Source organism: Aethina tumida, chromosome 2 (genome assembly GCF_024364675.1).
Source record: "Aethina tumida isolate Nest 87 chromosome 2, icAetTumi1.1, whole genome shotgun sequence".
In the NCBI taxonomy this organism is placed as follows: Eukaryota; Metazoa; Arthropoda; class Insecta; order Coleoptera; family Nitidulidae; genus Aethina; species Aethina tumida.
In genome coordinates this window covers 36,956,363-36,978,097 of record NC_065436.1, presented here as the reverse complement: position 1 = coordinate 36,978,097, position 21,735 = coordinate 36,956,363, and the positions used below count along the sequence as shown (strand labels likewise).

Genomic DNA, 21,735 nt, shown 5'->3' with positions numbered 1-21,735 from the left:
AAGTTAACAAATAAAACCGTGTTGATCAGAAAGAGACAGACAAACTATTGGTGTTGGCAACCCTGAAAATTGATCACATTTTAGTGTGACATGGTATTGGCAATACTGTTGGATATTCGAAACCTCATGGTAGATCACGTAGTGAGTATTTTGTATTATTTTTATTAATTATTTCATAAATTTAGTGATTTTTTGTTGAAGAAACGTGAATTAAATACAATCATATTTGAAATACGTTGTTAAATTTGTATGAAAGTGACTATGTGCATGTGTTTAAAGCCATGTGGTAATTATTATAGGTTACTAGAACAAAGAAAACCTACTGAATTTTCAAAATTTCCGGATTTTGCCCAATTGAAGGCGAGAAATGGCTACCAGATTACCTTTGGTGGTCATTTTGGGGGCGACGGGCACCGGGAAGACCAAACTATCCCTCGAAATAGCACAGAAATTTGGTGGAGAAATTATAAGTGCGGATTCCATGCAGGTAATTCATTTGAAAATTAACCATTTTCTTAATAAAACGAACGGTTATTATTGGGATTATATGAAATATGAAAAACGTGCTGCCGAAAATGTAAATCGGAAACCACGTTTTTTGTTGGTTGGAATCTATTAATTAAAATAATTTATTTGTTAATATTATTGGAAGTTCAAATGTCGTTCTTTGGTTTTTCGTTTGTTGCTTAGAGATTTACATGAAAAAAAGGTTATTTAATTTTTTTTAATAGATTTTCTTTGTTCTTTTGAAACATGTGATTAGTTGTGTAATTAAAAACTGACAGAAAGGTATTTTATACAATTAGACTAAACTCTTAATTGTTAACATCATAGAAGTTATAATATTTTTTTTTTTTTTGTATTTTTAAAATATATCAAATGGCAAGAAACTTAATGAATGAAAAATTAAATGGGCTACTAAAAATGTTTGCCAATAGTTATATAAATTTGTTTCATGATTAAATTTCAATTTAAAATATTAATCTTACATGAAAAAAATAGGTTATTTAATTTTTTTAATAGCTTTTCTTTGTTCTTTTCAGTTGTGCAATTAAAAACTGACAAAAAGGAATCTTAATACAATTAGACTAAACTCTTAATTGTTAACACCATAGAAGTTATAATATTTCTTGAGTATTTCAAAATTATATCAATTGACAAGAAGCTTAATGAATAAAAAATTAAATGGGCTACTAAAAATGTTTGCCAATAGTTACATAAATTTGTTTCATGATTAAAGTTTAATTTAAAAATTAATCTTACATGAAAAAAAGGTTATTTACATTTTTTTAATAGCTTTTATTTGTTCTTTTGAAACATGTGATTCAGTTGTGCAATTAAAAACTGACAAAAAGAAATTTTTGTATGATTGGACTAAATTCTTAATTGTTAACACGATAGAAGTTATAATATATTTTATTTCAAAAATATATCAAATGGCAAGAAACTTAATGAATGAAAAATTAAATGGGCTACTAAAAATGTTTGCCAAATTTGTTTCATGAATAAATTTCAATTTAAAATATTAATCTTAGTACCAAGAGTATTATTCTAGGTGTACAAAGGCCTTGATATAATCACTGCAAAAGCAACAAAGGAGGAACATTCTCAAGCTCCACATTATTTATTAGATATTATAGAGCCTCACGAAAATTGAACCATTTTAGAATACAGAAATAAAGCTCTTCAAAAACTGACAGAAAGAAATTTTTATATAATTGAACTAAACTCTTAATTGTTAACACCATAGAGGTTATAATATTTTTTGAGTACTTCAAAAATATATCAAATGGTAAGAAATTTAATGAATGAAAAATTAAACGGGCTACTAAAAATGTTTGCCAGTAGTTAACATAAATTTGTTTCATGATTAAATTTCAGTTTAAAATATTAAGCTTTTCATCAAGAGTATTATTCCAGGTGTACAAAGGCCTTGATATAATCACTGCAAAAGCAACAAAGGAGGAACAGTCTCAAGCTCCACATCATTTGTTAGATATTATAGAGCCGCACGAATGTTGCACCATTTTAGAATACAGAAATAAAGCTCTTCAAATTGTATCCTTTTAATTATATATAATATATAAATATATATAATTTTAGTTAAATCCTTAATTGTAAAAATTAGATAGACGATATCTTTAACAGAAATAAAATTCCAATAGTTGTTGGCGGTACAAATTACTATATAGAGAGTTTGCTGTGGAAAATTCTCATAGACACTCCAGATAAAACTGTGTCAAACCAACCAGGCATTTTGCCTAATAACGAACACGAATTACCAAGTGAGGAGTTGCATAAAAAATTACAATGTTTGGATCCAGCCATGGCCAAACGACTACACCCCAACAACAAACGTAAAATTCTAAGGTTTTTTCTTTTTATGCGGACTCACCGTCAATTGGCATTAACATATTTTTATTAATTTAAGGTCATTGGAGGTGTTATATCAAAAAGGGAAAAGACACAGCGAGTTGTTGGAGGAGCAACGTTCGTCCGAAGGCGGTTCGTTGTACGGAGGTGGTCTAAGGTACGATAACGCTCTAATACTTTGGATGATATGCAAGAAGGATGCGTTGAACAAACGGCTAGATGATCGCGTCGACAAGATGATCGAAGAGGGTCTGCTGGACGAACTGACTCGGTTCCACGAAAAATATAATGAGAAACACCGTAATAGTAGTGAGAGGTGATTTTTTCGTTAATATTTAATGTAAAGAAAATAAATGGAATATATTTTGATATTTTGATATTTAGTGACTACACAAAAGGGATATTCCAGTCAATTGGTTTTAAGGAGTTTGATGCGTTTCTGAAATTAAACGAGGAAGAAAGAAGATCTGAAAATGGGCAGAAGCTATTCAATGAGGGCGTGGAATATTTGAAGTTGGTGACAAGAAGATATGCCAGGAAGCAGAACAGATGGACATTAAATAGGTTTTTGGGCAGAACTGACAGAAAGGTTTGTTGTATAATTGATGGAAGTTTATTTTTTAATTTACAGCTATGCTTGTTGTTGCAGGTGCCACCGCTTTACGCGTTGGACACGACGGACGTCTCGAACTGGAACATCAACGTGACGGTGCCGGCGTTTAAACTAGTGCAAAGTTTCTTGGATAATGTTGAGTGCGACATAAAACCGTTAGCGAAAATGTCTTCAAACTCGAAACCGAACGCGGAAGACGTCAGTTATAACTGTGAGGTGTGTGACAGAGTGTTTGTGGGCCAGTTTCAGTGGCAAGTGCACCTCAAGTCCAACAAGCACAAGAAAAGACTGGAACACAGAAACAAGGAAGAGAAGAAATTGTCTTGAGACACTTCAAGTATGTATGGAAGTAGATGGTAGATATAACATGTTACAAATTAATATTAAAGAGTATGACTGATGTTTTTTGTGTGTTGGTGTTTTAATAAAATTGAATCAAAATTTAATTTTCCCTGTTCATTATTCAATTGCCCTTGTACCTGTTAGAATGAGAAAGTAACATAAGCTTGGATCCAATGGATATTGTTGTTTAATATTAATTTTTAACATACTGGACACCCCAAAGGATTGTTCACATGCGCCAGTGCGTATGGGATTAATTCTCAAAACGGGGTCACATAAAATATTCGGATGAATACAGAGTAGCTTATGTGAAGAACCGCATATGGATATTTTTTTCTTACTTTATAATTTGTTGCGCAAAAATACATCGTAAATATTTGATTTCTAATATTTATTTAGCGTCTATTTGATTAATGCATTTTCGAATTACGTTTGTTTGTACTTGGTATCTTATGTTCGTATAAATCGATGGTTTTTGCCAGTTTGCGTGCACCAAAAACATAGGTTTTTGTCGATAAGTTTTTTTACGATTTTATTTTCAAGGTTTTGCATCGAATAGCGATTTACTCGTGTCGTATATATTAATTTTTATCGTTCCCACGTTCATACTTCCTCGTCTGTTTTACTTGCTTAATTGGATTTTTGATACTATGAGTAACAAGCACAAATACGCAACGTTCATTATTTCGGTGTTTGCGACACGCCGAAATGTGTTAATTAAAATAACATAAAAACAATTAAATTCCGGCCTATAATATTTTAATTCTTCCTAATTGGCTTTTAAGCTTACATAATCCGTTTGGTATTAACAATGGTCACTTTAAACCATTATTGACTGACTGTTAAATGTTGTGATATTTTTTTTGTGGGTTTTCTGACGTCATAATTATTTTTCATTCATAAATTAAAATGATAAATAGGCGCCTTTTATCTAAGACCTTTGCTACACCAGATCTGTCATGAAGGACACTTGGTTGGGGGATAATTAAAGATAATTTGTGATGTAACTGATGCTCGAGTATTTTTCTTATCAAAGTATAAACTTCAAGGAGATCAAGGCATTAAATTGATTGTTGTTAAAGTTGATAGTGGAAATGAACAAGAAAGTTTGGGTTGGGAATAAAATAATGATTAATTAAGCAACTATTTATTTTAGAAACTTCTAAGGAACTAAGAACCAAAATAATATAACTTGCTAAACCTTGAAAGTTTAATTATAAGTACAATAATGTTTCAGGAAAGTTTGGGCTGGGTTTAAAATAATGATTAATTAAGCAACTGTTTATTTTCAAAACTTCTAACGAACTAAAAACCAAAATTTTAATATATACCTATAATATAACTTGTTAATATTTGAAAAATTAATTATAAGTACAATAATGTTATATTGTATAAGGACTTAATTGATAGTGAAAATGAAGACTTTCAGGAAAGTTTTGGTTGGGAATAAAATAATGATTAAATAAGTAACTGTTTATTTTAAAAACTTCTAAGAAACTAAAAACTAAAATTTGAATATATACCTATAAATAATATAACTTGTTAAACCTTGAAAGTTTAATTATAAGTACAATAATGTTTCAAGAAAGTTTGGGTTAGGATTAAAAAAATGATTAATTTAGCAACTGTATATTTTAAAACTTCTAAGGAACTAAAAACCAAAATTTGAATATATGCCTATAATTATATAGCTTGTTAAACTTTGAAAAATTAATTATAAGTACAATAATGTTATATTGTGTGAAGGCTTAACTGATAGTGGAAATGAAGACTTTCAGGAAAGTTTGGGTTGGGAATAAAATAACGATTAATTAAGCAACTGTTTATTTTAAAAACTTATAAGGAACTAAAAACCAAAATTTGAATATATACCTATAATAATATAACTTGTTAAACCTTGAAAAATTAATTATAAGTACAATAATGTTATATTGTATGAGGGCTTAATTATTACATCCCATAAAATATGATTTCGTTTGCTTGTGAAAATGTCGCATAACAATCTTTTATTTGTTTTGTTTAGTCAGTTGGTCGCTAAGCATAGAGAATTGCCCTGTTATATATTTGCAACAAGGGATCTGTATATAAATCAGTAAACAAGCCATCGTGTCACTTTTAACATATTCTATTTACTATATATTTGGTCGACAGCAAGGTTATAAATCACAGGTACAATTGGAGATGAGAGGATCGATCCTTATTCGAAAAATTATGCATTCTGTAACAATATATATAAACTCTATCATGAAATGCACATTCAACAATAAGGAAAATAATTTGTTTAGGCCTATTTATTTTATTTTACCGATATTACATTTTAACTTTATATATATTTTTCATTTTTTTTTGTGTTTTGTTTTATTTTATCAAAAGTATAAAATACTGTAAAATATTGAACACAACAATTCTCTTTATCTCACGACTGTATATAGAAACAGAGCTTTTTAGGCGAGGAAGACTATTGAAATTGCGCATCACACACGATGCACAATTTAATTCTAACATACATAATATATAAGAAAAAAAAACACTAAAAATAACAGTGTATCAACACATTGAGCATTAATTTTCATTAATAGGTTTGGCACCTTTTAAGTCTGAACGACATCAATGTGCAGATATAAAAATCAACTACAAATCTTTCTGCATTGAAACAAAAATCCCTTTACGGCATCGTAATATTTTCGTAATTTTTTTTTCAACGATTTTTTGGTGTGTCATATTATATCAAAAAATAAGCCAATATGGCACAGTGAAAGCAATGCTATAAAGGGGTCCTTAACTTATCAAATCTATATCACAAAACTCAATTTTTTGACTTAATAAATCCTATGATAAGTAAGAAAAAAAAAAAAACAAATATTTAACACAACAATCTAACAAAATTTTAGTTGGATTGATAACACTCTTATTATTAATTATTAGTTTGTATAAATCAACAATTAAAATAATTAAAAGTAAAAAAGCCCTTAAAATACATGCTTTATAAAATATATTATTAGCATCGAATAAGTTGACGTGTAAATACACTATTTAACTATTAACCACCGTCCATGCGGAGGTAATGAAAGTTAAAGGTGAAGTGTGGCTTTTCGAATGTAGGAAGTTACTTCCATTGCAATTCGAACGTGCATTCATTCAAAAACAAATCAATTTTCTTTAAAAAATAATATTTAATTTTGTACAAAATATAAAGTATCAGATAAAACTCTGATAGTTTGTAAAAAAATCAAATAACTAAACAGATCACACATTAAAATTTGCATGATATAAAAAACAAAATACAAGAACTTAAAAAACTATCCTTCGAGACAAAATAAGAAAAATAGAAGGAACAGTTTGTTTTTTGTTCAAAGAAATTTAGTTTTGAATTTGACATCGGGTTACTTTAGTTAATGAGTTACAAATATAACATGGTGATTTGTAAATCTTTTTTGCTTTTCGTAATTTCGTAATTTTGAGATAATGGAAAAAACAAAAAAGACCTTTACATAGTTAATTGGTTACCGACATCAAACGCAAACACCGTACAGAGTTCAAACTGAAGTAAAAAGTTTATTGCTCTTCCTCAAATACTTAAAATGTTTTAGTTTTTCTTTCATTTTCGAAAAAGAACAAAGAAACGGAAAATAAAAACGTATTTAAAAAAATCGTATCACATAAGCATAGTGGTATCATCACAAAACTCTAAAAACATTAAAAGTATTTGAACTAACTTAAATAGATATTCCAAAAATTGAAAAACCTTATTCACTAAAAAACAATATAGGCATATATAACACAAAAGAAATAATATTCTAAAACCTAATTTAATATAAATCACAGTTAATCATATGAACAAGTTTGATAAGAAAACAAATCATTGAATGGGAGGGTGGGACGAAAATTCGTTTATCTCTTGGCGGCCAGGCTCCTTCTGAGCTGCGACACCCGCTGTCTGAGCCACTCCTGCCGCCGTCTCAGGTCGTCGCACTGACGCGCGTAGCCCTGCGACACCGTGCCCAAATAGTCGCAGTACTGCGACGCCTCCCTCAATATCACCACCTTGGCGGCCCGGTCCTTTTTGCTTACCTCCGGCACCAGCAATCGCAAATCCTCGAACGCATTCCGCAAATCTATCCGACGCTGACGTTCCATGTTGTTGTGCAGGCTGCGTTTCTCGGACGGCTCCGGCTCGCTGTCGCTGCTGTTGCCGTAGACGTGTCGCCGTTTGTAGGGTGTGCTGTTCTGTATTCTGTAGTGTTTGGCGCGTTTCGCCGAACGGGCCTCGACCATTCTTCGTTTCGCCGTGCTCTCCTGCTGGTGCTGATGTTGGTGATGATGCACCATTGTCTTCTTCATGGGGGTGGTGATTGTTTTCGAGGTGGTGGGCATCCGTTTTCTAGTTATGGCGGTCGCCATGCGTCTCTGTATCTGGTGTCTGTCTCTGGTCGATGGGTTCGTGGGTAAGGAGCTCGGTATCCGGCAGTAGGACTTTTCCACCGAGACCACATCGATTTCTTCCTCTTCTGTAATGTCAAATAAGTAATTAGGATTGTTGTAAAGGTTGATTTGGGTACGACTCGTGAAATCAGTCTTGTTGTTACTTTCTCTCTCTCTGTTGCAAACGCAAATTCTGTATTGTGGGCACACAATTAATATTACGTTTTGTTGGAAGTGCATCGTGAGAAAACACTTGTAAACTTTCTAATCTAGTTCGGGGGATAATTTTGTGGAAACAATGACGCCCAACGTGGCAAAGATTCGGGATGCGTGTCTATTGTACTCCCCCGGTTTTGTTCCGATTTCTCGAACATACGGTTCGTCGCCTGCGGGGCGAATGCGGATGTTTAGACTTAATTTCATCCATTTAAGGCCCGGTTCAATTAAACGAGAGACGAAATCTCGGGACGGCATCGAAAAATTGAAACGAACGTAACGGTACTACAGATTTTGAACAGTTACACGCCGAAGAAAAACCATATGCACAACGCATGACAGTTCTTCTAAAAATACAGTGCGAACTTTAAAATTACGAGCATGATTCATCGCGCCAATTAAGACATACGATTAATTCCTGCAATCGCTAATAAATGCACATTTGCGTCACCAACCAACAGTTTATTGACACGGCTTGTTTTTTTTCCTTTTCATTCTCGTGTGTGTGTGTGTGTGGATCTCACGAAATTTTCGGGCGGGGCCGAAAAACTGGCGAGAATGCCAAACCGCCTTCGTCATTACGGGCATCCGAGGATCAATCATGCGATTTGTCCGATAATGAAAACCGAGGGGGAAATATAGCGCTGTTAACTGGATCATTAACAAACACAGAGGCGTCTCGCCTAAGTCATTCATCAACGCATTTTTCAATGTTTTAGATAATTGAGAGATATTTCACAATCTGTAGTCAATGGGCGCAAGTATAAAATTCATTTTGGTTTTTATTTATTGGGAGAAATGGTCCATCATACGTCGAGTCTCAGCATTCAATGGTGGCACCCGCCGCTGTGGATTTGTGGCCGGGCAAGTTTTATCTGTCGAAAATACGTTACCGGCTTTGGAATGTGAAAGGCAACTCGGTTGGCGGATCCAGTTTTTGAGCGGCATTCTTCAAATGTGGGACTCACTCACACGAATTTAACTTATCGGTAATATAACTAAGTTAATTCAATTCCATTTAGTGTGCCGGGGAAAGAACGGTAATGCGGCGACGGCGGCGGCAGAAAAGGTTACAAAAATCGATGGGTCGGTTAATTTATGCAGTGTTTCGGATAAGTCGGTCGGCGTCCTCTAATCTTGGCAAATAGATCTGTTGGGTCCGTTTCTAGGAAGGACGCTCTAATAGCTACCAAAAGCAAAAGCAGGTAGACTTGAATTTCCGACGAAACGTTTTGTGCCAAAACATAGGAAATTTTTGGGGGCAGACGCAAGGAGAAGTGACCCAAATGACAATGTGTGACATCTAATGAGTCGGTTACATTTAGAGCGCACCTAGATAGTTTCATTTGGTTAAATTTAGATCTAGGAAATAAGTTTTTGATGCGTACCAAAGTTTGGACACAAAACGGCGGTGTGCGTGTCTTCTCCCCCGTCGAGAATTTTTATTTTTGTGTCCGCTAATGATTTTAATGTTATTTTTAAATTGTGAACCGGGCGGTACGTTGAACTTTCGGTAACTAGGAACTAATTCCTGAAAACCAAGCGGGATAACTAATCGATTTTTCGTGTTATTTTTAAAACGGAACGCCAACTATTTTGTTGATCCCACTCAACTTTTAATATCCACTAAATCTCAACATCCGATTCCGGGAATTGGGCGATAATACATAATAAATTAAGTACCTTTGTAACCAGTATATAAACCTGTTTGTCGATGAGGTTTATGCGTATGAAAAATCTAGGTATGCATCGTCCGAAAATAGATCGAAATTAAAATGAATGCGTTAATCGATCGGGGAACACGACCTTGAACAAATGTGTAATCATCCCCCGGGATACGGCTCCCGAATCCAGACAGACGCAGGGAGAGGGCGAGGAAAAAAGCGACGTCGACCTTGAACGTTTTCGGGAAGGGGCGTCGACGTCGAGACTGTCCGTTGAACCCCGACGCCGACGGACGGGGTGTGGTGCGTGCCTGAAATCCGCCGCGTCGCGTCGCCGCCGCCGCAACCGCCACCCTCGAGGTCGTTCTACCGCCCTGAATTTAGCCGAGTTCGCATTGGTTTTTAAGTTCAGTCCGTAATGTTTTATCAATATATTAAAATCAAAGGAATTTTATAATTATTATTATTATAGAACTGTTTAACAGGATTCAAGTAAGCCTAAAAGATTATTTACTAATTATATTGAACTTTTTTAAGAGTAATAGGAAAAAATAAATGTTTAACAGGGTTCATAGTAAGACTAAGAGATAACTTAAAAAATATATTGAATTTTTTTAAGAGCAATAGTGAAAAGTAAATGTTTTATCAATATGTTAAAATCAAAGGAATTTTATAATTATTATTATTGAACTGTTTAATAGGATTCATCGTAAGTCTAAGGGATAAAAAAATATATTGAACTTTTTTCAGAGTAATAGGGGAAAGTAATTGTTGGAATTGTTGTGGATATAATTGTAAGAAAATTATGAAACACAATAAACCATTGAAAAATTGTTACCCATAAAGGGTGGGCTTATCAACAAGGATCTTAGCCTGAAATGGGTGTTTCTTTGAAATGCTCCGATTTTAGTGACACATTGTTTGGTCCCTGGACCATTTTTCCAGATGCAACAACAATAATTGCAAACCAGCTGCAAAATTTTACCTGCATATCAATATTCCTCGAAGCGAGAGGAACCTTTAAAGAGTCCGTGAAGATGATAATCCGACGATACAATAGACAATACAATAGAGTAATCGCAATTAAAAATAGCCGCGTGACACATCTGCGATGGGCCCCACATTTGGAACGTCGCGTACGTTGCGCTGCCAAAAAATTGGGTGGGTGTGTATGGCCCTGATAATGAAGAGTGCCGCCACCACCACCGCCGCTTCGTAACCGAATCCGCGCGCTTTTTATATTGTGTCAAGGTCGCAGCTCGACCATTACACGTGTTTCGCGTTTCGCTTCCTGTCTACGCCGTTTCTGGTTGCGTCACACGCACACGCACACGCACTCGGACTCGCACTCGCAATCGCACTCGCACATTTCTCTTATCTAAAACCCGCCATTTAATTCTAACACAACAGCACTCGCACCATTAATAATACTAATAACGTACATCGTACGATATACAGGCAGTAATTCACACAGAGAGACAGTGGTCTGGGTGCACCTGTTTCTTCAGTCGAAAGTGCAATTTTTGTTTTAAATGTCAGCCGGCGAAAGTGAGCGAGAGGCGCCTAAGGGATGAATCGAGGCTGAAATAGAAATTCCGGAAGTGCTGCGTTTTACGCATTCGACGAATCTATTCTAGTCGCTGGTGGAGATAAATCCAAACAATGTCGAGGTCGAATTCGGCTCGTGCACGTTTGGCAGCCGGCTGATAAGCAGTTTCACACGCCATTTGAATGTCTCGCTCCCAAGGGAAATCCTGAGCAAATTCTCAAGGCGCTGCGCAAATGAACGAGTCCAGGTTCAATGAATTTCCCGGTTTAATAATAAATATATAGTGGGGCGGAAGTGGTGGAATTAGTATTCCAACCTTTTCTGTGGTCTCGTCCGATCGGTATCTGAATTGTTTACGGAGTCGTTGGGTAACCAAACCCCAAAATATTATCACCTATTGTATAAAGTGGTTGTTGATCTTCCTGTTTTCTTACACAAATTCACTCTTACATTACGGTTATCTTAATCTTATCAGCAGTTTGTTCGTGTGGGAAACGCACGACGCGACAATTTTACTTCGGTTCTGGCTAATCAACCTTCCCCGGCTCATCGACACCGGGGCAGGACGTCGAGTGTCCAGTAACTTGGGAGTAAACCAAAACCGTTTGCATGATGGACAAGAAATCGAAGTTGGTAATTTTAGACGAGCATCGCACTTTGCGGGTGACACATTTTTTTTCTAATCGGACAGATGTTCACGCCGTCTAAATTTAAACGGCCCACGGGTTTAATAAAATGGGTTAGGAAAATTATTTCCCACATTTCGTAGCGGCTAAATTTGTGGCCGACGCCGCCGAAATAATTCTCCTCAGACAATTGATCTCCGGGTTTTTTTGCATCCTTGAAGATCTAATGTAACGAGTGTTTTTCCGTCCGAGTTTGTTCAACCGCTCGTCCTATTAACTGGCCGGTGCTAAATAAATAATTCATGCGCGCACATCGAAGTTTTTGAGGAACAATTAGTTAGTAATGGGGAGTTGGTGCATTCCTGGTCGGTGCGTAATGCGGACGGAGACCGAGACGGAGGCAAGTCTCGACCTGTCCGGGGCCCCATTCACTTTATCTTGGACCAGCTGCCGCGGACTCTTTTTCCCATCCCAGGCATCCGATCTTTCATTATTCGGCGGCCCCGCCGTCTGTACTACGTCTTTCTCCTTTGCGTGACCCAGACTGCTCCGTCCTATTGTTTGTGTTGTTGTTTGACCAATTTTTGCATTAGTCACTGCACACCCATTTAATTTTATTTTTTTATTTATTCCTTTCATTCTTTATTAACATGTGAACTAAATGTGTTTTTTTTTTTGCAGTTGTGAAAACGGAAGCAGGAACATTCTGAACCGGCGTGACTGGTGATTCAGCCGACTACAACGAGTCTTCGAGGCGCTATATCAATTTGCAAGAAATACATGTGTGACATGATAACATTATCATAGTCCAGTCATTATAGGAAAACGAGATATCCAGCTATAAACTCGTATAAACTTATATTTTGACATGTCAAAACTTGTCCCAAAATTTACACGTGATAGGATGGTCACATCTTAAAAAGTCACAAAAATCGATTTTTTGCACAATTTTTGTAAATATCTCGTTTTCTATGAGTTTTACGCTACTTGTATTTATTATCAATATTTTAGAGAATTAAATTCTCTACAACTTTTGTTCTAAACATTTTTTCATACGTCGAACCCTTGTAGAGATAGAGGGCAGAGAGGGCGCGCCTACAATATTATTTGAAGTCTACTGATAATCCTAATCGAAAATATTTGGAATGTCAAAATATAACTTTATAAGAGTATTCACCTAATTTTGACTAAGATGACTTTACTAATCAGGAATTTATTAAAAAAAAACATGATGCAAGATGTTGCATTGGTTCTTCACGATAAAATAATTTAATAAAATTTTTGGTTGTTTTAATTTTTGACCCAACGAAAAAAAAAAACAGATTAATTATGCAATAGATTAGCATCTTTCCAATGTTAATTTAATCGTAAATCATTATTGAAAGATAGCGTTTGCGGAAAAAATCCCGCTAATTGATGTCGAGTACTTTTTTGAGACGTTCACTTTTGCTCTGGGCTTTTTTTAGTTCGCTGAACCTGTTACATTGTTTTTTTTAAAGTGACCACATACTGCGTGCGTATCGATGTAATTTTAATTTATGCGGTACGCACCGTTGAAACACGCCCAACATATTACCGACAAACTGTAATAGTGGTTGTTGATTCTATAATTGGACGACGGATAAAACTGGGATTTTATGGGATATCAAACTGTGCGTACTAAAATCGGATTTCGTTTGACCCGTTGACCTATTATTCTTGTGTCGCAAATCCCGAACAAATCTAAATAGCAAATCGCGACCTTTACCAAGTTAATGGCCCCAATTTCCTTGATCTCGCCATTAGCATAAATCACTTTCGGTAAAATCTCCGGCCGCACAAATTGAATTAGAACGCGGCGTCCAAAGTACAGAACGCGCCGTCGAATCGTCGAAACGCAGATAATTTTTCGGCCGTGTAGGAAGCGACAGAAAAGCGTTTTCGCGCGGCAAGGTCGGACCCCCGAAAACGATTTTCGACCGGGTCCTTCGACTGGGGCCCCGGCTATTGACCAGCGTATCGCCGCCGAAGGTCACTCTCTTGCCGATTTCTCGGTTCTCGCGCGCCGCTCGCAGACGACAAGAATACATGAATGGGGCACACCGCGTGGAGGACGAGGAGGGGGGCCGCCACCGAATCGACGACCGGATCGCGGACACCGGCGTCTGGCCGACAAGTGCGGCAACTGCGCGGACGTCTCGGCATACCATCGAAAAAAATTTTATTCGAATAACTCTATCTCAAAAATCCAACGAATAAATTTATCCATTGGTGAAAGTAAAATATATAACCTCCCTATAATTCAAAGTTATCACGAGTTCCCTAGAAAATCTCTTTATATTCAGTTCATCGAAAAAGTAGAGGGAGGTGAGAAGTGATGTTGCAAAATAATTTAAGATTCCTCTGAGTACTCTCTCAACCATAATAAAGCACAAGGAGACAATTTATTCTGTTCATACTGTTGGAGTTCGGAAAAGAACTACCAAAGGTGAATTTTCTCGTTGGGAAAAAAGCCTAATCATTTGACTAAGACAGTGTAGAGGACAAAAAGTGTCTTAGTGGAAACTTGTTAAAGGAAAAAGCAAAAGAGTTATTGAGCAGTCTGAGCAACAGCAATGTGCCAATATAACACACTTCTTTCGAACTCAATAATTCGAAGTTTTAGTCTTTTCTCTCAAAGATTTCGAACCATTTGATATTTCAAACACTAGATAATTAGCAACATTTTAAGAGTGCCTCTAGTTTCCAATTAATTTTTGATTTAAACTTAAAACATGAGCGTTTTAAAGAGAAGTGGGACGAAAATCAAAAACTAATCGATGAACGAAAATGATCGTGCACGCAAACAATCAAATTTACGCACATGCGAAATATGTCACGGACAGGAAGTCGTCAATTTTCGTCGACGCACAAAAGATCGATGAACAAAAAAAAAACATTAGCATAGACCGGCACAGACAAAATATGACACACTTTCCTCGCGAAATATTTAATGTGTGTGTGAACTTTCGATTTCGTTGCCAAACGTACGCAGTCACGTGTTTTTAGTCCATGTACAAAACGCAAAAGATGATCGTAATCGGATGGCAGACAACATCGTAATAATAAATGTTAATTTTTCGTTATTAATTCAGCGCGCACGCTCGCCCATTTTTTCTTCGTTAATTATACTTATTCATAAGTTACTAATTAGTTGTTAATAATAATAAGGGTACGAGTCCGTGATTCCGGCATTGCATAACGTTTATTATTATGGAAATCATTTTTCGTCTGGCGTAATAAAGTAAATGTGAGGTAAACAGCCTCAATTCGATCGGGATTCGATCTGAATGCGCCTCAAATCCGTTAGGTCCACCTCCCACGACAAACTGCTACTGTTATATATTATAATTTATGTATCTAGCTGGTTGGCAACAACGAGATAACAACTTGTAAAAAGAAATTTGGCTCACAAAAGCTTTTATTGAATAAATTATAATAAGAAGTGTCAGGAAACATTAAATTAGTGACGTTTCCTCGGAGGGAGATTATTACACGCCAATACCAACACGATTTCTTCATCCGCATCTTGTGTTGGTGGCTTCTTGTACCGAATAAGAATATTAGTTAGTCTTAACCAAAAATTAAATTAAAAAGATGAGCACCGAGTAATTTACGACCGAAAATACGGTCCGGTACCATTTAAATTCCTGAATGGACAAGTGGTAAAGGTTCTCACATCGCCTACCGATTTGATATTCACCTTTCGAATCTTCGAATCGGTATGACGACGACGGGTTCTTGAAAATAGTTAACATATAATGGCCTCGGCTCATGAATAATACAAGGCGACGGAGCACAGAAATAAGAGCCACGATAACCTGCCGATCTTCCAAAAATTTACCAAAACACTTCCTGACCGACGCTCACGATCCGAAACCACATAGCAACCGAGGAGATCGCAGATATTCGGATGTGACCCGTGCGCGAGCTTGACCCACATTCCTACTGATAAAAAAAAATGTCTCGAGGATTAGGCAAATTTTTGATTAAACTTTTTAGACGCGACCTTCGAGAAAAACGCACCAGACGCGAACAAATCGTGTGTGCTTTTTTCATTTGCAACTGCGAACCAACCGTGTCGACGACCCTGATCGAAAAAATCACCTATCGAATGATCCGAGTGATTTTGCGGGCGAAGAATGAGAACGTTAAATTGTACGGTAGACCGCTTAAACAATCCTTGCGCGGGTTCATTAATGGTCTGGCCAAACTGTGTCGACGACCCTGCCTAATAAAATTATCTCTTAATTAAATAACCACCGTTCCAGGAACGTTAACACGTCGAGGAAACCGATTAAAATCGAAGATTATTCTATTGTCAGTGCAAATATTTACTTAATGATTTTTTTATGGCAGCCTGTCGCCAAACTTAACTTAATAATCCACGAATTTTTGAAGGATACTCCGTTGATAAGACAACGCTTTTCCGTCTCTCTCTCTTTTTCTCAATTACACATTAAATATTTGCACTAGCTAGTTAAAGTGCCACCATTAAGGAGCGCACAAACACGCACACCCAGCGTACTGCGTGCGATAACAATTTGAATCTCGTAATCGTTTGTAATAGTAGTAGTAACACCCGTTGGAAACTCACGTCTATTAATAAATAAATTATCTCTTGCGAATTTGCGTAAAATGGGTCAAATCTTATCGGCGTGTGCTATTTTTCGCCAAAAACGACTCAGCTACTTTATGAGGAAATGTCAAGGGTCGCTTTCCGGGGAAGGCACGTGCTGAAACGGGCGCCAATCCGGTTTTCCCGTCTCGGAAAGCCTGAATCGAGTGACGTAACCGCGACGGGATGTGGAGGCGTCGTAACGTGTGGGCGTACGTAGATAGTGTGTGTGTGTGTAATATTGTCGCCATTTACGGACAATATGCACGCCAATTCCATTCAATCACGCTTTCACGTGCTGCAGGACCAAGATGCAACCGGTCAAACAGGATTCCGGAAAGTCGATCGATCGGCGTTCTATTTAATGGACTTCACTAATGCGCCATTACTGGGAAAATCTAATAAAGAGTCACTTAACTAACAAATATCGTCTTCATTTACAGTGTACACCGTACAATGTGGAGACATTTATTATGGCGGCATAAATATTATTATTAGTCCAGTCATCTTAGTCAAAATTAAGTAAATATCTTGGAAATCGAGATACCCAGCTATAAACTCGTATAAACTTATATTTTGGCATCCCAAAACTTGTCTCAAAATTCACACGTGACGGGATGGCCGCAACTTAAAAAGTTAGAGGTCAAAAAACTCAAAAATCGATTTTTTGCACATTTTTTGTAAATATCTTGTTTCCTATAGGTTTTAAGTTACTTGTATTTATTATCAATATTTTAGAGAATTAAATTATCTACAACGTTTGTCTTAAACATATTTTCAATCGTCGAACCGTTGTCGAGATAGAGGGTAGAGAGCCCGCCTGTTACAGTATCATTTGAGGTCAACTGGTAGTCCAGATCGAAAATACGTAGTATAAAGTTTATAAATTATTGATAAATATATAATTATCATTTTTTATTATTATCATCAGAGTTTGGTGCACTTGTTCAATATGTTGGAGACAATGCCGATGTAAATGTCCACACTCTTGTTGGTAACAATACTCTTCATGTTATGGGGATGATTAAGATAGTAACTCCAAAAAATGCTGTTCTCTACGATGAACCAATACAAATGCACAACCAAATCAAGTGCAAAAGAGTTGGCAGCCACATCACATGTATCTCTCAAGTTACCTGGATACAGTAAAGTTCAAGTCGAAAATTTAGATGATGTTGAAGCATTCACAGAAAAAAACATTAACGGAGTTGATTCTTTGTGGCTGTATGGAAAGATATTGCATCATTGCAAGGGTGCTCCCTATCATGTGTGGATTTTGTGACAAGTTTTGGGATGCCAATATATAAGTTTGTATGTGTTTATAGTCGGGTATGTCGATTTCCGAAGTGAACTCCCTATAATGACTGGACTATATTGTAATTTGCGGAATGTATTAATACCGGACTATTAATAGATTATTCGAAAAACGTTCAAGGTTCTATTCTGTACTGTTCCCGCGCAACACGACTCCTATTTTAAACATGCGAAACGATCTCACTTTTTAATTACACCTAAAACTTTCTCTCCTCTCCCAATTTGCCAACGCACAAATCAAATCGAATTGTGCACTTGTACAATTACCATGCTAATTACGACGCCGACCTACATTAGAAATTTTGCAACCCACAACCCACGAGCGAAACCATGAATGAAATCGCCGATCCGCCCACAAATTAAAATAAAAAAAAGGAAAAGATTCAGGAATCAATTCTGGTGCAGTGCGCCTCGCAGGAGTTGTTGCAACGGATGCGCACGCATTTGGCGGGAATGCGTGCAACAAGTTTGCCCGTTACAAGCCATTCACACTTGCCGCGTTGTCGGCTTTCTGCATTCCTGCATTACTGCACCGCGAAACTTCCTAGTATTCGCCACCGCCGTCGACGACGATGCAACGACGACCAACAATTCCTGGAGTGTGACTAACGCATCCGGCGCCGGATGCATTCTGCACTTTTCCCGCGATTTAGTCAGGGATTCACGGACCGCACGTTTACGACGAGCTAATAAAAATGCATCGGAGCCGTGGCGCCCGTTTACATAACAGCGTTTCTAATTTTAAAACGTCACAGTATTTATAGGGAATGATACAATTGGCGCACGTGTCGTGTCTTACGGGCATGTTTTCCTCTCTCAATTATCCTATAGAACAAACAGAAAACCGACTGTTGAACACAACAGTGACTCGTGCGAGAAATATGTTTGTCATCGCGTCAATAAAAACACGAGAATCAATGCAAATTTGCTCCCGACTAGTTTTAGGAACTAACATTACTCATAATTTCGTTTTAAACATTAACATCGTAACAAACAAGACTGAGATTAATGTGATTTGAGGTAGATACGTACCGGAATCTGAGGGGGTGTCCAGGACGTAACTGTTCTTCTCCTTGTGATAACTGTGATCGTTAACTGAGGCATAACTGGCGACCGAATATTTCGGCGGCTCCTTCTTCTCCTCCTCTTCTTCCTCCTCCTCTTCATCCTCATCGTCCTCCTCTTCCTCCAACTCGTCTTCGTAGCCGTCGGCGTCAAACTTCAGATCTTTGATGTCCTCCTCGGTGATCTCGGACAGATGGGTGGCGGTGATGGTGTCTTCCAAGATCTTCGCCACCTCCGTCTTTTTGCTTTTGCCCTCCTCGTCGTCGCTCATGGGCGGCGTCTGCGGCGTCACGACGTACGGCATGACCATCGGCCTCGGCTTGAGCAGACTCTGCTGGTTGTGCACCTGCGGCTTGACGTGACGCGGCGGCGGCGCCGGCTTCGGGGCGATGGGCACGATAACGGGACGCGGCTCGTCGGCCGGATGCTCCTTGCTGCCGCAGTGTCCTGCCCACATGCAGTCGTGATTGCGGATCTGCGCGTCGTTCAGTATGTCGAACAGTAACGAGTCGTCGTTGAAGCCGCCGTCCAGTTCGGTGAAGATGTCGTCCATGTTGCCCGTCAGATCGGGGAAGTCGAGCTCGAATTTGTTCCAGATGTCGTCGGACAGGAGCGGCGGCTCAGTGTTGTGGTGGTTGAACAGGTCGCGGGGCAGCTCCTGTCTGTCTAGAAGCGAGTCGTAGATGTTCTCCACTTCGATTTCCGTTTTCATCGTGGCGGTCTCCATCATCCTTATCTTATTCTTACTATTATTATAATTATTATTAAGCTACTCCTTATGCTAGAGTATCACTATCACTAATATCACAAGTATTGACCTGACTTAAGACTCCCGCCGAGGCGACAGCTGCTGCAACAAGAAGAGACGACAATTACTACATGTAGGGGACAGCTGTCCGTTCAATTTCTCGACCTAACTACCTACATCCCTCCCTCCCGCATAAAAGTGCAAACCTAATTGCAAACACATTCATTCCCCACTGCAGGTAATCTGACACTTTTACGATTTTCTTATCGAGGGCACAACAATTGCCATTTAACGACAACACAAAAACAGTGACAAGAGCAACGACCCCCGAAAAGCAATCGATGATACAAACACCGAGATATTTTTAGCAGGTCGCAAATTAATAAGCTGTTAGTAATGGGAGGGAAAAACCGCGGAGATCGTTAATAGAAAAACAGTTAAGTTACACACACACACTTGTTGCACCTTTGCATACAAATGTCCGTTGCACTTGGTCGGTATTTACACGCCTTATTTGCTCTTGGTAAAACCCATATTTAAATTCGATTTAGTCAGAAATGAAATTTTTCTGGCGAATTTTAAGACGTGTCAAGTGCTTGAATTAAAGAGAAAATTATTATTAAATTTTAAACTATTCTCACCAACAAACAATCTCAAATATATAAACATATCTTTCTCAAGTAAAAATTTTACTTTACTGTCAAAATGTTATAAATGAAAATGTGAAACTAACCCAACTTTTGAACGTCATAATCATTTCAATTTAAAATAAATCACAAAAATAGTTATTGTCATCAAGAAGTTTTTATTTTATTACTCAATCACAAATATTTAAAATATTTTTCTCAAGTAAATTTTTTAAATTGTCAAAATATTATAAATAAAAATGTAACATTAACCCAACTTTAGAACATCATAATCATTTGAATTTAAAAGAAATTATAAAAACAGTTATTCTCATTAACAAGACATTTTTATTTTATCAGTCAATCTCAAATATATAAAAATATCTTTCTCAAGTAAATATTTTAAATTGTCAAAATATTATAAATAAAAATGTAACATTAACCCAACTTTAGAACGTCATAATCATTTGAATTTAAAAGAAATCATAGAACCAGTTAGTAGTAAACAAATTTGATTAATACACGAAATGACAAGTGCGGTAAATGAAATGAGGCAACGCAAAAACCGGCTTGTATAAGAATAGCAAAAAAAGGTTATGCGAACCGAAAAAGTGCACCTGTCTGTCCCACAAGTCCGCGATTGTACTTTTATTAGTGAATTGTTGAATTCATGTGGGTCTCGGCATCGATCGCACGGATGCCGAATGTCGAACGCCGGTCGTAGTAAACAATAGCAGCGGCAATAGATTTGCGATTGATAGATCGATTAATCACTTAATGACAACGTTCTGTGACGGCTTGTAGTACTATGGTACGGTCGCCGGTTGTCATTGAGTCGCGTTCGCGTTCGCATTCGCGTTCACTTTCGCGGGAAAATGCGAAGAATGTCGGAGCAATATGTTGGCCGGAGCCACGTAAGCCGCACCAGCCGGCACCGGTCTAGACCTCAACCATACGTGCATTCGTACATTTAATAAGCGCTCAGCGTTTCGGCAAACTCGTCCACTTACCTTAAGATAGAATGAGGTATGAGGTATAAAGCACTTAAATAATTAGCGGCGGGCGGCGGCGGCGGCCTTAGTTCGTGGGTTTTTTTCTGACGCACGGAATATGTAACACAAACGAGCTACTCGCAGATATAAGACACACGTTGTTAACGAAACCACTCTCCTTAGATTCTACGATCAACTTTGTATACATGCTTAGAAAGTACTAAATTGGGGAAGTGTCAATGTCTCAGAGCTCGGACGGCCCAACAACGACTGCGACTGCCGATCAACGAAATCGCACTGGCGGAGTGGCGGAGTAGCGGACCACGCTCACAGTTCCGAACAGGGGCCAGGTGATGCCGTTACCCCCACCACCGCCGGCCGTACGCCCTTATTGCTCTGATAATACGCCCTTTTCACACTTGACACTTGTCGCAAACGATTCCTCGTCGTCGATTTACCCTAATTACACACAATTTCAACAATGACTTTACGTACTTTACGAAAAATCCCGTCGGTTATTTGCCGCGGCGTAGTAATGCGCCGTCACGG

At 37.5% G+C, this 21,735-nt stretch overlaps 2 protein-coding genes across 4 annotated transcripts; one reads left to right on the top strand and one right to left on the bottom strand.

Moving 5' to 3' along the window:
* Positions 1 to 57: 57 nt before the first annotated feature.
* LOC109594093 (tRNA dimethylallyltransferase) lies at positions 58 to 13,261 on the top strand. 2 transcript variants are annotated; one of them, XM_020009260.2, is made up of 8 exons: positions 58 to 141; positions 300 to 487; positions 1,921 to 2,058; positions 2,129 to 2,370; positions 2,432 to 2,689; positions 2,758 to 2,962; positions 3,023 to 3,323; positions 12,487 to 13,261. In XM_020009260.2, exons 2-7 carry the CDS (start codon positions 368 to 370, stop codon positions 3,311 to 3,313), a joined length of 1,254 nt encoding a protein of 417 aa, XP_019864819.2. In that variant the 5' UTR covers positions 58 to 141; positions 300 to 367; the 3' UTR covers positions 3,314 to 3,323; positions 12,487 to 13,261. The 2 variants fall into 2 exon arrangements, with proteins under 2 accessions (XP_019864819.2, XP_049818316.1); XM_049962359.1 differs by lacking the exon at positions 12,487 to 13,261 and having other exon boundaries at positions 3,023 to 3,432.
* Positions 5,136 to 21,489, bottom strand: LOC109594094 (transcriptional regulator Myc-like). 2 transcript variants are annotated; one of them, XM_049962357.1, is made up of 3 exons: positions 21,205 to 21,489; positions 18,788 to 19,670; positions 5,136 to 7,836 (listed from the first exon to the last, which is right to left on the bottom strand). In XM_049962357.1, the coding sequence occupies exons 2-3, from the start codon at positions 19,548 to 19,550 to the stop codon at positions 7,220 to 7,222; spliced, it is 1,380 nt and encodes a 459-aa protein (XP_049818314.1). In that variant the 5' UTR covers positions 19,551 to 19,670; positions 21,205 to 21,489; the 3' UTR covers positions 5,136 to 7,219. The 2 variants fall into 2 exon arrangements, with proteins under 2 accessions (XP_049818314.1, XP_049818315.1); XM_049962358.1 differs by having other exon boundaries at positions 18,788 to 19,667.
* Positions 21,490 to 21,735: the final 246 nt, after the last annotated feature.